This window comes from Lynx canadensis, chromosome D2, assembly GCF_007474595.2.
Source record: "Lynx canadensis isolate LIC74 chromosome D2, mLynCan4.pri.v2, whole genome shotgun sequence".
In the NCBI taxonomy this organism is placed as follows: domain Eukaryota; kingdom Metazoa; phylum Chordata; class Mammalia; order Carnivora; family Felidae; genus Lynx; species Lynx canadensis.
In genome coordinates, this window is record NC_044313.2 from 56690022 (window position 1) to 56705332 (window position 15311).

A 15311-nucleotide genomic window follows, 5' to 3' on the forward strand; every position below is an offset into this window, starting at 1 on the left:
CAGGTCACATCCCTGCTCCCCAAACCTTCTCTGACACCACATCATCTCCTGAAGGGGAACAAAGCCAGGCCGCAGGTGTTAACTGCTCTCCACGCCTGCACCCACAGCAGACATCATTAAGCGATTACCGCATAGTCTACTGAGCCTGCATGTAGCCTCAGGATCTGACTCTGCACTCTCCAGGCAGCCACTGCTAATCCATCACCCTCGGGATGAAAACCATCTCCCTCTCTTTGGAGGAAGAGAGCTGGAACTCCTCAGCCTGGCCTTTTGCTATCTTTTCCCACCCTGATTTCAGATCACTGCTTCTATGCTCCAGCTGCCTTCACCTGCTCGCCATTCCCAAACAGTCTGCCTTTTTCTTATTCTCAGAGCCTCTGTCCAGGCCGGTGTCTCAGCCCGGAATGCCCTCTATGCAGATTGCTGGTTGTCTCTCCATCATCTGTTCTTCCACGTCTGACGGCAACAGACTTGAATCTGGGCATATGGCTGCCCAGCCAAAAAAAAAAAAAAAAAAAAAAAAAAAACTCTGCCTGGCCTCCCTTGGACCCAGTAACCATGTGACTAAGAGCTGACCACTGGGATCCAAGCAGAAGTGATGCATGTCAGGATTTTCTTTTTCCTTCCAGTTTTGCTCTTAAAGGTTTGGGTATATGTTCCCCCAGCCTCCTTCTTTTCTCACGCTAGCCAGGGATGGTGAGAACAAAACGATTGTCAGCATCACGCCACATGAAGAAGATGGCAAGGCCACCTTCCCAGCCCTGAACCACAGTCCTCTGGCCTGCTAAGGAAGGCACCTCCCCTCTACCTTGTTAGGGCCCCTGTATCTGGAGCTCTGTTGTTATGGGGGCAGCTCAATCTATACCCTAACTGTATGCCCTCCCGCCAACCTCCAGTGCCACCTGTTCGGGGAAGTTTTCCTTGAGTCCCGAGCTCCTCTGGGATCCCTGGCACTTCGTATGCCTCTCATCAGCACACTGTAAACCAGTGGATGGCCATGGGCTCTCCCATGAGCCAGGCCGAAGGCAACTTCTCTCCTGTCCATCCATTCTCTGTACCAGGGCTGGCTAAGGTGCTAATGCAAAGATCTCACCATCCCACCCGTCATCCATGCTTTGGCAGTCTAAACCTCTTGGCCTGGTGGCCAAATCGTGACTCTGACCTACACTTCCACCTCAGAGGTGAGGCCCCACAGCCATCTGCACCAGCCGCTCAGCTGACGAGGCTCCTTCCGTGTGAAATCCCTCACCGTGCCAACCCCACCCAGCCCCAGCGTGGCGGGCCTGAAGGAGCTGCTTCCTTGATGGCTGGAGCCCATATTGTCCTGCTCCTCATATGTTGCTAAGAACAAGGAGTGGGAGTTTCCCCAATCTTTGTATGCTTCCTCAAGTGGCCTGGGAAGTCCCACAGTGTGTGCATTGGTTCCCAAGGCCCTTCCCCTGTCCCACCAGGTCATATCCTTTGCAAACGGCCCACGCTTACTCCTCTGAACTTCTGTGGCTGTGACTGTCCTAGTGAGGCCCAACCTTCAGCACCCTGGCCCAGGCCTGAGGGCCCATCACGGCCCTGGAAAACAACGCATGTGGCCCAGGAGCGGTCAGATCTCAGCCAGTACGTGGCTATTTTGGGACAGGGAGGATCCTGGGAGGATGCTGGCGAGGTCAGAGTAGGAAGGGAAGGAGGTGGGTTTTCTGCCCATGATTATGTGTCCTGAGCCCTCTGGAGGCCATCCAGGGGCCCAAGGCTGCCACTAGGAAGGACACACCCAGGGCTCCGCCTTAGCCCAGCCAGCCACAGAGGCAGACTGGGGGCAGGCATGGGTTCAAGATTCCAGGCTCGGATCCCAGCGGCCACAGGAGGCAGAAAGAGCGTGTGTTTATGTGTTCTGTACCAACAGCGGTGACTTCAGCATCAGGCAAGACTCAGGACACTCTCAGGGTGGGGTGGGGTGGGGTGGGGTGTGTGGTGTATGAAGGCGGGGAGGTGTCAGAAACCAGCCAGAGGGCAGATGAAGAACACAGGAAAGAATCCAACCTCTCAGGAATGATCACTGATGCTAACTTACGGAAGATGCGTTGAGCATCTCTGTACGGGCACGTTCTTAGATGCCAGCGGGACGGAAATGATGATGCTTTGACTTTGTGGGCAGCACTTTCCAGCGGTATAAGTCCTGCAAACATCAGGAACCTCAAAATGGTTCACAAAGTGGTTTTATAAAGTCTGACCCTACGGAAATAATCTGAGAGGCATCATTTAGGTGCAAGAACGAGAGTGGTGTTCTACTCATGAGTCTGGACACCAGAAATCCACGCTGCCTGTTTGGAGTGTCCTGGGAGCGGCCATCCATCAGTATGAAGTGCTCGGTACTGTTCCTGGCACGTAGCAGGTACTGGGTTAGGGGCAGTGGCAGCGAGCGCTGTTACTGGCAACAGCTTGGCAGCCGTGTGGCCTGCAGCCTCCAGCGTGGAGGGGGTAACTTCACCATGGGGCGAGAACCCTCGGGCTGGACGGAAGGAGAAGGTGCAGAGACCCACCCGAGAGGACCTAGCCCATCTCAGCAGATGCATTTTACTCCGCGGTTCCGTTGTCTGAGATGCTTCCACGTGGCCCTTCCAGTCCTTTCCTGCTGCTTCTCCAAAAAGCTGGGAGAGCATCTTAGTCTCCTGATTTTTGCCTCAATTTGGGGTCCTCTTATTAAATTCTCCTGATGTTACCACCTGTCTCTGATCTATAATTTGGGCCAAACTGCCCTCCTGGTGATTCTCCAACACCCTAAACACCCCTCCCAGGAGCCTTTGCTCTCTCCTCCCATCTCCTGCCTGCCGGGTCCCTGCTGGTGGCCCCTCTCCACCCCTCCGCACTGTGTCCCTCCTTCCCACCACCTCTGAGCGCTCGCCCTTGCTTTACCGCTCCCTCCTCCCAGTCCAAGACCCCTGGGTCACACACAGACTCCCAGAAGTGAGGAGAGGTGAAGAACCTTTCCTCGGAAAGCAGAAGTGAGGAGAGACTGGAACCTTTCCTCCTTCCTGCCACATCCCGCCCCAGCCCCGAGCCTCCCAGGATTGCCTGAGCCAGACTCTCCCAAGTGCAAAATTGACGCCTGTCCCCGCTTGGAGGGCAGGCGGGACACGTGAAGCCCAATCAGGAAGGAGAGGGAGAAGCCTCTGCCTCACCATAATAAATGTGCAGCCCACGCGGCCCCCAGCACCAGGGCACGGTATTTGACAGGATTTCTGTGCATCTTCAAGTACAAGAGAAATTGAGGCACTGACAAGAACAGTACTTTCTAAGAATCAGGAAAAGCGCTAAGTACTTTGCATGACTGTCTCACAGAGTCTCCACCATACAGCTGCAAGGTGGCTACTAACCCCATTTGTCACACCAGGCAACTGAGACACAGAGGTTCAGTAATTCTCTCAAAGTCACACAGCTGATAAATGTCAGAGCGGGACCCCAAACCTCTATTGTCTGTGGCTCCAAGTGTCCTGCCCTTCAGCCACATTCTAGACTTGGAGCAGAAGGCGGTGGCAGTTGACCAAGAGCTATGGGGACAACAGACAGGCTTAGCTGAAGCATGGGCTGCCCTAGAGGGCCCGACGCTTACGGGTGCTCCGCCCAGGCCCTGCCACCCTTCCCTCACCTTCACCCCAGCTCATTAATCTTGGCATTCTTTTGCCAACAAGTTTCCCAGATGCCAGCACTCAACGTCCTGGGCCCTGTGGGAGGGAGAGAGCTTCCCAGGACTCTGGACACCCTTTTAATTAACCCGGACGACCCTCTCCCGACGGGCCAGCTGAATCCCGTCATGGCCCCACCGTTTCCCGTGGTGGCGCCCTCAACAGTGACTCCGCCCCAGCTCCCCTCATTCCTCTGACAATGTGGGCTCCCCATTTCCCACACGCCCACCACCTGTTGGCCTCCCTGCCCTGGCCTGGGGACCCTGGGTGAGGACTACCGGGACCCCTGGGCGCCTGTGCCCTGTGGGGGTCCTGCCATTGTCACATGCCCGCAGAGGGTGAAAAGGAGCCTACTTGGGGCTGACAGAGGCCCTGAGCAGGGCAAGCCCCTCTGTGATTACTCGAGGGTGTCCCCGCTCCTCATTGTCTCTTTCTGGAGCTTCCTTCCTGCCCCACAAAAAAAAGGATAGCCCATCCCAGTTACTCATGGAGCAGTGACACTTGTCCATCTGTCATTCTCATAGCTTAATCCTAATGACTACTCACCTAGAAGAGCCCTCGTGAGCTGTAACTGGTCACTATCATTAACGGTGGACTGTGCCATTGAACTCACCACGCAGTAGGGAGCCCAGCACGGAGTGGGAACCCCGGGTGAGGAGCACAGGAAGAGCACTCGAACAGGAGTCCTCACTAGTGATCTGAGCAGATAGGGCCGGTCGACGGCAAAAGCGGGATCCAAGTCCAGATTACCACACCCCCCCCCCACCACCTTGCAGCCTCGAATCCGTGTGTGAGTATGCATTGACGCGTGTCGCCTAGATGCCGTCCAGCAAATGCACAGCGCCCTGCCATCCGGCTAGGGCAGGCAAGTTTTACAAGGATGGACTCATTCATTCATTTGTGTAACAATTTTGTACACCTACTGTGTGTCGGGAGTTGGGGGCACAACGGTGAACTTGACGAGCCAGGTCCCTGCCCTCATTGTCATACGTGATTTCACCACCTGGCGGGCTCCCCCTCCTCCCACAGAAGGGTTTACAGATGAACGAATACGTGGACAAGTGAATGACAAACGGCAGGTGGGCGGGCCAGCTGACCAGCAGAGGGGAGGTAAGCATTTCAGATCCCGTCATTCCCATCTTTCACATCAACAGTGATGCCGCGAGCAGGTGTGGTGTGATCACGCCCACTAAGGGGGCCTCCGGTTCCGGTCCCCCTCCCGGTCACCTATTCGCAGGGCTCCTTACCTGGTGGGCAGTGACACCCCGCAGACGTCTTCGGGGGGGCCTCCCGGCGCCTCCGAGAGTGGAGCTTCCATTTCTGCGAAAGGAGACAGAGAAGAGGGATCACGGATTGGAAGGCCAAGCCCTGGGAAGGGTCTGCAGGCTGGTGGGGATGGAGGGGGAGAAAGGGCCACCTGGGGGCCGGCGGGAGGACTGTTCCCGGATCAAAGACTGGCCACAGGCGTCTGCGTAATAAGAAGCAGATGGAGAAGGTCCTATCTAGGGAATCTCAGTGTCTGATGTCTTCTGAGTGCTCTTAAAGAAATTAACCCCAACCCCAAGGCCCTATAAACCAGTTGTGGCCTCCCTGCACTCCACAATCACGGGCACAATGACCCACTTTTCTCGGCTCTCTGCTAATTGTTTCCTGTCTAGGTCTGGGCTCCTGATTGATCCTGGCGTCAGGGACAGTGACTTCTGTTCTGGTGTCCCTCACAGCCAGGCACAGGCGGGCCTGGGCAGCGGTGGGGGAGAGGGGTTGAGCAGACCACCTTGTCCCCCCTATGGAAACTCTTCCTTTGCAAAGCACCGAGCCAATCAGGAAGGGCCCCAAGGAAGTGGCGGCAAGAAGACCGAGGCGTCTCCTGCCCTCGCAGCTGCCATTTCCGTGGTGGCGATGGACAGGCACACGGCTGTAAGCACCAGCATCCCAACTTTTCAAAGGGCAGTGCGCCGAGCGCCTCGGTCCCCCAGCCACACAGCATGGGCCACACTGGCACAGAGGCTACAAGGGACGCTTCCGGGGCGAGGCCACCCGTGTTCCTACGCAGACCTCCGACCCTGAGCAGGATTAAGCCCCGCTGGGTTAATGGGAGGATTGAATGGTCGATGCAGAGAAGGAGCGGAGCCTGCCCGCCCCACCCCCCCACCCCCGCCCCTGCCAGGAGGCACACATGATGCTTTGGCTCTTGTCACACTCCCAGGTTACAGGTGAGGAACCCCACGCACAGGGCGGGGAGACTAACACGGCCAAGGTCAGAGGTGGAGTATGGCAGGCACCGGGCTCGGATGCTAGTTGGGCAGTTAGAACCTGGTAGCCCCGGGGCCAAGTTAGCCTCTAGATGTGTTTTATTCGGTTCCTCCAGTGATTTTTTTTTTTTCATTGACTTTGTTTCCAGTAGTTTGAAGTGACTGATTTCACATGTAAAGCTGCCACAACCACAGCCACCGTGGCTCGCAGGCGCTGACTCTGACCAGTATACTGAGGTCCCCGCATGCGAAGCAGGTGGGAGGCCAGCGGCCCAGCCCCCAGTGCACATTTCTCCATCGTCTGCCTCCTCAGTGCTGTGTGGTTCTGCCGCTCAGGCTGGGCCCCGGGAGAGGTAAAGAAAGTCATAGGATTTGGTGTCAGCTGTTTGGGGGGTGGAGACGGAAGGTCAGGAAAGCTTCATGAGGATTTGTAATGTCTGCGGAGCCCCCCACCCCCACCCCGGGGAACGACCACTGAGCTGGCCGATTTTGCCCGGAGAATCACCTCTATTTCTCACAGTCTAACTCTAAGGGAGATTTCATAGTGATCTCATTTTCTACGTCAGGAAACGGAGGCTCAGAGAGGCTGAGTGACCTGGTGGAGTCACACAGCTGTGTCCGCGGTGGGTCTGGGATGAGACCTCAGATCTTTTGACCCAAAGTCCACTCCATCCTGCTGGAGAGAGGTGCACGATGCCCCCTCGCGAGCGAGTACAGCAGACCAGGCGGCGGGGTGGGGGGGGTTGCTGGGCAGAGGCTCTGAAGGCAGAAGGGGGCTGAAGGTCAACATAGACAGGAGGGAGGGGAAGGGAAGAATGTTCCAAAGGGGAGGCCCTCGCTCACAAAGGGCGGCTGACACACACATATTAGGTAGACAGATGTTGAGGTCAGGCTGCAGGTGGATCCTTACCAAGCAAACAAATGACCCCCCAGCACAGTCTAGTGAAGGGCCCAGCTCTGAGCCCAGCTCACGAATCCGCTCATCGCTGGGGGACCACGTGCATCCACCTGCAACCTTCCCACCAATAACCTGTGGGCTCCTCAAGGGGCTTACTTGTGGCTGTGCCCGGCACACAGTAGGCATGTGACTTACGTCCGCTAACAGGCAGGGCCAGCCAGTGAGTGACAAGCCAAGGCCAGCTGGGTTTGCACAGGGTTGCGCTCACTCAACCCCAGCGACATGCCAAGCAGAGGTTGGGTCCTGGAGCTAGAGAATGCAACGCAAGGGGTGGACGGGGCGCCTGCCTTCGCGGGGCTCACCTTCTGGTGGGGAAGACAGAGAAACAAACAAGCAACCAATTCAGTGGTAAGTGTGGCAGAGAAAAATAAAGTAGGGTAAAGCGGACAGAGTGATGGCAGGAGGTATTGGAAACTTGGGGGGCAGAGAAGGGGTCTCTGTGGAGGGGACGTTCAGCACTGACCTGGCGCGAGCAAGGAAATGAGTCATGCGGAGACATGGAGGGGGTGTGTTCCAGGCAGAAGGAAACAGAAGCAAAGGCCCTGAGACAGACGGCGCAGAGGATTAAGGGTGTTAGAGGGGGTCGGGGCAGCATGGCCGGAGGGCTGAGCGCGGTGGGAGGGCACAGGGCAGGGCACTGGCAAAGGCTGAATTTATGGTGACACAGGCCCCTGACATTTCCATGCCCTCTGACAGCCAGGAAACTTGCTGCTGACAGTTGGATGCTGTGGCCTTGCTCTAATTCGCTACCGTTATCCCGGATGAGAGCCCAGCAGGTGCTCGGTGCTTCCCTGGATCCTTCAGCTCCCGGCCCCTGCTTCTCCCGCCTCCTTCCTTCCCAACCCCAGCGCCCTTCCCCCAACGTCCCTGTCAACTGATGACCCTGAGAAAACAGAAGCAGCCAGAAGAGGCCTGCCAGCGGCTCCCGCCACCGTGCACACCCGCCCACATGCGCCCGCGACGGCTCCTGCCCCTTCTCTCTGCTTCTCCCACGTGAGGCCAACCTTGCACCTGCATGCACACCAGGCTTTCCCCGCCCACCCACATCAGCAATTCCCTGCTCTAGGCTCCATCCGGGGCTCTCATCGGGCTCGGCCTTTGCTATAAAGGGCCAGCTACGGAATAGTTCAGGCTGTGCGAGCTGCACGACGACACAAGCACTCAGCTGTGCTGCTGGAGGCGAGAAGCAGCCACAGAAAACACGAAACGCAAAGCTGTGTTCCGGTAAAGACACATTTACGAAAACAGGCTGCGGCCGGGATGTAGCTGTCGCCTGCCCGTCCCTGATGTAATCATTAGGCAGACACGCTGCTGTTCCTCCCACCATAAGGAGAAAGGAAAAGAAAAATCCTCTCTTGACCACGCTCTTTCCCAGGCAAACTCCTGGAGCACCCCTGCAAGGCTCTGACCCTCCCTCCACCAAGCGCTGTCCCCCAGGTCGTCAGTGACCCCCATGTTGCTAAGCCCAGGGGACAGTCCTTCTCATCTCAGCCTGTGACAGTATTCGCTCGCCCCTCTCTCCACCTGGCTGCCAGGACGCCACCCTCCCAGTTTCCCTCCTGCCAGTCCGTGCTCCTTCTGTCTCCTCTGTTGGTTCCTTCTTATCTATTTGGAGGCCGCAGGGCCCTGGCTCACCTCTTTTCTCTCTGCTCTGGCTCCTGGGGGCCCTCGCCCTGCGTCACGTCTCCTCTGTACGTGACGATGCCGCCCTCACTGCCCCTCCTGCTCGGATCTTCCTCCAGAACCAGACGCACGTATCCAGCTCCCGACTTACCATCTCCATTGATAGGATCTCAAAATTAGCTTGGCAAATCCGGGCCCTTCATATTTCGTCCCCACTCCCCTGGGCCTGCCCCTCTGCTGTCTTCCTCATCACAGAGAAAGGTGACTTCATGTCGCCAGACCCTGGAGGTCATCAGTGATGCTTCCTTCGCTCTCACTCCATGCCCATTTGGCCAGCTACTCCTGTTCTCCACTTTCTGGACACATCCAGGATCTGACCCCTTTCCACCACCTCCGCACTACACCCAGTTCAAGCCTCATCATCTCTGTCCCAGTCACTGTGATAACCTCCTGGCGACCCCCTCGTGATAAACTCATGATAACTCCCTGCCTTTGGCCTTGCCCCACAGAGCATTCTCAACATGGCCGCCAGGGGGCCACACAGGCCTCCTTGATGCTCCTGCTCATGCCAGGCTTTCTCCTACCCCAGGGCCTTTGAACTTGTTGGCCTGCCTGCTTGGGATGTTGGTTTCCTAGCTAACCACCGTCTCACTCTCGGAGAGGTCTTCTCTGCCCCCAGTGCCCTCCTGCGACATACTTCCTATCCCTCCTCCCTGTTTTACTTTTCTCCTTTGGATTTTGTTGCGTTGTTGGCTCATTTATCTTGCTTCTTGCCTACGCTGATCACAGGAAGGTAAGTTCCACAAGGACATGGTCTGTTTTTGGCTCTCCCACTGTGTATTAAGCAAGAGATATAGCCCCTCGGGGCCTCAATTTCCTCATGTATAAAACGGGGATGACATTAGTTATCCCCGGGACTACACAGGCCAGGTAGAAGGATAAAATGAGATGAGATCAGATAACAAAAAGAGTGTCCAGATGTGAAGAACTGGGAGCGTCATATCGCCCGTGCCTAGAACAAGGCCCGGCATATGGTAGGTGCTCAATAAACAGCGGTTGTTCATAAATCAGGAGATCTCACATCGAGGTGTGGACTTCCGATCTCTCTTATACAATGGGGCATCTGGCAGCACTGTGCCATGGAGACGACTGGGTGGTGCTGAGAGATGGCTGTCCCTTTTATGTGGGCATGTGCTGCCCAGGTCATCACAGTACCTCTCCCTGGCCGGCTTCACTTACTTAGGCCACCAGCCTGGCCCCCTTAGGCATCTGAGCTTGAGACCCCTGGTGAGAAATGTCCAAGAGGAGGCTCAGTGGTGGGTGGAGAACCTGCCAAGACTCCAGCGTGGACCCCCAGTCACCCTGGATGGAGCAGCCCTCCTGCTCCACCCCTGCTGGCGGCCAGGGCCTCCTGGAATGCCCCACATGGCCAGAGCCGAAACATGACTGCCTGATCTTTGCAGCTATTAAAATGCCTGTATCAGTATCAAAGGGAAAATGCCAGGCGGCTACTCACTCCCCCCAGAGAAGGCGGCGAGGCCTGGCCTTGGGTTTAGGGGCCACTCCCTCCCTGTGCTTAGCTCCAGGACTCTTAAAGGGCTCAGGCTCCACCTGGGCCTCTGTAATACGTGGGTGTGTCCAAGTGGTGGTGGTGGTGGGGGGGGGGTGGTGGAGCCCAGAGCAGGTGAGCTCCGCACTCCACGGCTGTGACCTTGATCCTGGCACCTCCCCTCCCACAGGGAATCTGTAAAATGGGGCTATTGCCCCCCCTCCCCCACCAACCTCCCGGTGTTGCTGTGGAAAACGCCTTGGAAACCATAAAGAGGGTCCTGCCTGCAGCCCTGCCTTTCGACCTTGAGCTGCCCATTGACACGACCACACTGAGCAGAGCTCCAGTCCCTGCACCAGCGTCTGATTACAATGCCTGGCCCACAGCGGTGTGCCATCCCATCTGCCAGAGCCCCTTTCATCACCCCGTGCCACACGGTCACTGGGATGGCGTCCTGTTGGAGATCAAGCCAGTTCTTGGAGGGCAGGGACTGGTCTGGTGTCTCGGGTCCACACTTGAACTGGATTAATCGCTTGGAGGTCTGCCCTTCCCTGCGGTGCAGGGGGACGTGGGCTTCGGCAGAATTTGGAAAGATGGAGATGGGGGAGGGGGGCGTTCTGGTGATGAGCAAAGACACAGAGGCAGGACGGAGGCGGCACAGAGCCAGCGCGTGGGCCTAATCCCAGGGATGGCTGGCGGTGGGGGGGGGGTGGTGCTGGTCCCGTAGACGGGCTTTGTTAAGGGGACAGGCCCATGGCGGAGCGCAGGAAAATCAGCGCGGGGAAATCAAGACGGAGGAAATTGAGACACTCAAGCCACACCCGCCCAAACTGGACTTGCTCCGGGGGCCGGGAGGGGGTGCCATGGGGTGTGCCCAGGGAACTGTCTTCTTCCTCCCTACACAGTCCTCTTTGTGCAACGCACTTGGCACCTGATCACAGACTCCCAGGGCCGTGAAACAGGGCCCCGAGGGGCCGCCGGATGCCACGGGCTGCCTCTGCCCCCCTGTTTCACCAGAACCGCACAGGGGTGTCGCTCCAGGCTCCGCAGATCAGAAAGAGTTGAGGGAAAGGAGGTGAACGCCCCGGGGTGAGTTTTCCAGCCTTCATAGGAGAAAGTCCTTCCTTTCAGCTAACCTTCGGCCCTGCTGCTGCCTCAGGGAGTTAGGGAGTGGGGCCCTTGGAACTATGCAGATGTGGGCGGGGGCCAGGCTGTCACGAGCCTAGGACTAAAGGTTCCAGGGGCCTGGGGTAGTTTCGGGGCCCGGTGCAGGATGAAGCAGGGGTCCCCTACACAGAGCAGGGAGGGGCTGGGCTGAGAGGGCTGGAGTGGAAGCCAGGAGCCTCTACCCTCCTTCCCTCCTTCTAGCAAATGGGTACTGAGGACCTGTGCATGCAGAGCCACGGGAAATGCCAGGACACGTCGGGGCAAAGCAGACACAGAGGCTGCCCCGTGGAGCTTACTGTCCAGGCAGAGGCACCACGAACCACACACGTCAACAAGAAGCAGCCACAGTCATCGAGCTCTGGCGAGTAGGGGTGAGGCTCTACAGGCTGGGGAAGTGACGGCAGGGCAGAGACCCAAGGATGACCCCGAGGTGCAGGGAAAACGTCTGAGACCTGACACCATCATATGCTTCTTACGAACCGGGGGGGGGGGGGTCCTGCACAGATGAATTCATTCAGCACTCGCAGCACCCCACTCATGAGGAATGGCACGTCACTTGCACGGCGACGGGCAGCCAAGACGGGCAAGGCCGGATTCGAACCGGGAAGCCTGGTTCGGAGCCCATGTGCCTCCACTGCACAACTGTGATGGGGGCGGGGGTGGGGGGGCTCTTTCCGGGAGATTGCAATACTTTTTGACTGGAGGGCCAGGCACTGCTCAAAGCACTTGTTTAACTTTTTAAATTCTAAAAGCAACACTTAATGAGAGGGAGACACTCTTATCACTATCACCCTCCCAGTTCTTAGAGGTACAACCCAAAGCACAGAGAGGTTAAGCGACTCGCCCAGTGTCACACAGCCAGTCACTAGCAGAGCTGGACTTGAACCCAGCAATCTGGCTCCAGAGTCTGTGCTCCTAGTGGTGGCAGTGTATGACCATGTGGCTGGACTTTGAAAGTGAGGGAAGGCGGAGCCCTGAGGCAAGAGAGGGTGGCGAGGGCCATGCTCTTCAGGCCCCATGAACCACATTAAGAGATGTAGTCTCTGGCCTGATGGCAATAGGAAGTTACCAAAGAGTGTAATTAGGGGACTGTGGTGACTGTATTTAGAGCTTCCTTTTTTTTTTTTTTTAACGTTTATTTATTTTTGAGAGAAAGAGACAGAGTGTGAATGGGAGAGAGGCAGAGAGAGAGAGAGAGAGAGAGAGAGAGAGGGAGACACAGAATTGGAAGCAGGTTCTGGGCTCCGAGCTGTCAGCACAGAGCCCGATGCGGGGCTCGAACCCACAAACTGTGAGATCGTGACCTGAGCCGAAGTCGGACGCTCAACCGACTGAGCCACCCAGGCGCCCTTGAAAGATCACTTCAGCTGCTGTGTGGGTGCTGAGTGGGACAGGGCAGAGTGGAACAGGAGCAGGTGAGCTAGGAGGCTCTTGTCACAGCCCAGAAGAGCCTCGGGTAGCCTGGGTGGGGACGGGCGGGCAGTTGTAGAGAAAAGAGGACAGCCTGCAGGAGGCCGAGATGGTGCAAGCAGCGGGGTCTGGGAGGAGGTGCAGCTGGAGGCCAGTGCATCCACAGATGAAGGGGTTGCGGGGAGGGGCGGGCTCCTACTCAGTTTAGACATGTGGAGTTTGAGGTGCTTTCAGGACACGCTGGAGGGGTGGGATGGCAGGTGTAGAGACGGGCGTGGTGCTCTGACAAGACGAACACACACATTACAGCCAGAACAGTGAGCTGCATGTGGTAGTGAGCTCCCTGTCACTGTGGGTATGTAAGCCTCAGAAGCAGGGATATCGGGGCGGGGGCGGGGGGGATTCCCCCCCCCCCTTCCTTCCAACACTCCCTTCCAACACTCTGATTCTATGGAGTCGGGGGGAGGCTGGAGGTAGCAGGACCATCCTCTGACCTCCCATATCACCGAGTCTCCCCCTACCCCCAGGAAACCACAAATGCCAGCTCACTGGGACTAAGGCTATTCCTGGAAGAGCCCCAGGTAATGCCTCTTTAACCAGTCCCCTTTCTGCATCCTTGTCTCCTGAGGTCACCCTTCCCGTCCTGCCCTACAGGCCGCCTTGGCAGAGCGTGACCCGATAGAGAACACCTGACAACAGGGGCTCAAAAGGCACTGCAGCGTGACAGGCAACTGCAGGTTGCCCGCAGCTGCGTCTCTGCCCTTTTCGGCCGTAAAGAATTTTCTGCAGGGAGGCCCCCACCCAGGGCAGGGGGCATTCGGCATGCGGATGTTGGGGGGGCGTCAGTGTGGAGCTGCGGCTGGGGTCTGCTGGCATCATGGACACCGCCCGGGAGAGCCGGGGACCCCGGTCCGCCCCAGCCTTCCCAGGCCTTCCCCAGATCCCAGCACCGTGACCCTCATGACTGCCGGCGCCAGCCTCTCGGCACTGCTCGGGACCCAGGTGAGGGGCCTGGGTGTAGTGGCACGGGTAAACGCTGTCTCTCTCCGTCTCAGGGGCTGCCAGCCATGGGACTTGCTAAATACCCCACCGCAAGACCCTACCCACAGGGACAGCATCGGGGTTCCAGGAAGGGGGTCGGCCTCGGTGGGTTTTACAGCTCCCAGCTGATGCTCTGCAGCCAGGGCCAGGTCTTTGAGGACACGCAGGTACGAGAAGGAGGGGAGACTAACTCTAAAGAGTTCAGTTGTTAAAGCGCTTCTCCCCCGGCCTTGCTTCAACAGGAGACATTCAGCTGGCTGCGTGGACAGACAGACATGTATTATTCCGCAAGGCAGCTGGAGGTAAGGGGCAGAAAGAAAGGCGAGGACAGGCTGATACACGGGAACTGGGATTGGGGCTTAGGCAGAAACTTCTGCCCGAAGGACTAGCCCGTGTCACAGGGTGAACCCCAGGTTGGGTGCTAAGCTTTCTAGAGGGCGGTTCAGTGTCCAAGAGACAAGACCTGATCCATCCCTCCTGGAAAGTTCTGGACAGTGATTTTCCCAAAGGTGTTCATCACCAAGGCCTGATGTCACAAACGACATCCTCTGGGGCATTTTACAGCAAAGATGGTCACGTAGGCCTGATGCCAAGTCAGTTCAATCAGCGCCACCGCTGCAGAAGCTGAACCAAGCTGAACAGGTCCCTAGCCCCTGGTCTCCACGACCTGTCTCAGCTGGCTTAGTAGGGTATGGTACTTTCTACAGATGGCGTACCACTAGCGGCCTTAGAGGGCTAGCTCTGGGGCCAGAATGCTTGGGTTCAAGGCCTGCCTCCGCGACCCTCTGTGTGACCTTGGGAAAGTCACTGAACTTCTCTGGGCCTCCATTTTTCTCTCCTGAAGGAACGTCAAATGAAATATATATAAAAATATAACCACTTCAGAGGATTATTTTGAGAAGTAAACGAAGTAAGAGGTGATAGAAATCTTGGAACAGTGGTCGATAAATATTAGCTATGAGTCAACGATGAGGGAGGTGATGAGGATTACAGCTGCTATTAATTGAAAGATTTCATCTAATCCGGCAACAACCGGTGAGGAGGTCGTCATCATCTCCATTGCTCCGACCAGGATGCTGAGGCTCAGGTCACACAAGTAGCCAGCGGCAGAGGTCCATGTGACGTCACATGCTGTGGGCTTACCCACCTTACTGTTTTGCCCCAACCAAAAATGTGCCAGGCGCCTGGGCGGGTGGAGAGGAAGCTGCTGGCCATTGGGGGTCGTGGATGGGAATGGATGGACGCTTCCAGCCGCTCTGTCCAGGCGGGAACACATCACCCTGAACCATCGCCACTCTCCTGGCCAGCGCACTAGGGACGCAGCTCGGATTTAGGAGTTCATCATTTCCCCTTCGGCTGGTTGCTCTGAAACACCATTTCCAGGGCACGCCCCTGAGCAAATGCTGAGCATACAGCTGCGTCTTGGGTTGGGATGGGGGAAAGAGAGTAACCTGTAACAGAGGGACCTGAAATCGGCAACTAATTGGTGAGGGCTGCCTACATTATGCAGTCCCTGGGCTCCGTAAGGGACCTGGAGACCAGTGAGCTCTCATCCCTGCTGCTGGATTGTGCGAGATCAAACGTGAGACAAGATATTTAAAGGCGACAGAGAGGAGAACACACTGCACAATGTG

The 15311-nt window shown here is 57.1% G+C and overlaps 1 protein-coding gene across 1 annotated transcript in view; it reads right to left on the bottom strand.

Annotated features, from left to right (window-relative positions):
• The window catches only part of COL13A1 (collagen type XIII alpha 1 chain), a 147210-nt gene that overhangs the window by 125428 nt on the left and 6471 nt on the right, over positions 1 to 15311 (bottom strand). Inside the window, exon 2 of the mRNA XM_030335305.1 lies at positions 4925 to 4997. Within this exon, the coding sequence (XP_030191165.1) occupies positions 4925 to 4997 (73 nt within the window). The remainder of the gene's footprint in view (positions 1 to 4924; positions 4998 to 15311) is intronic.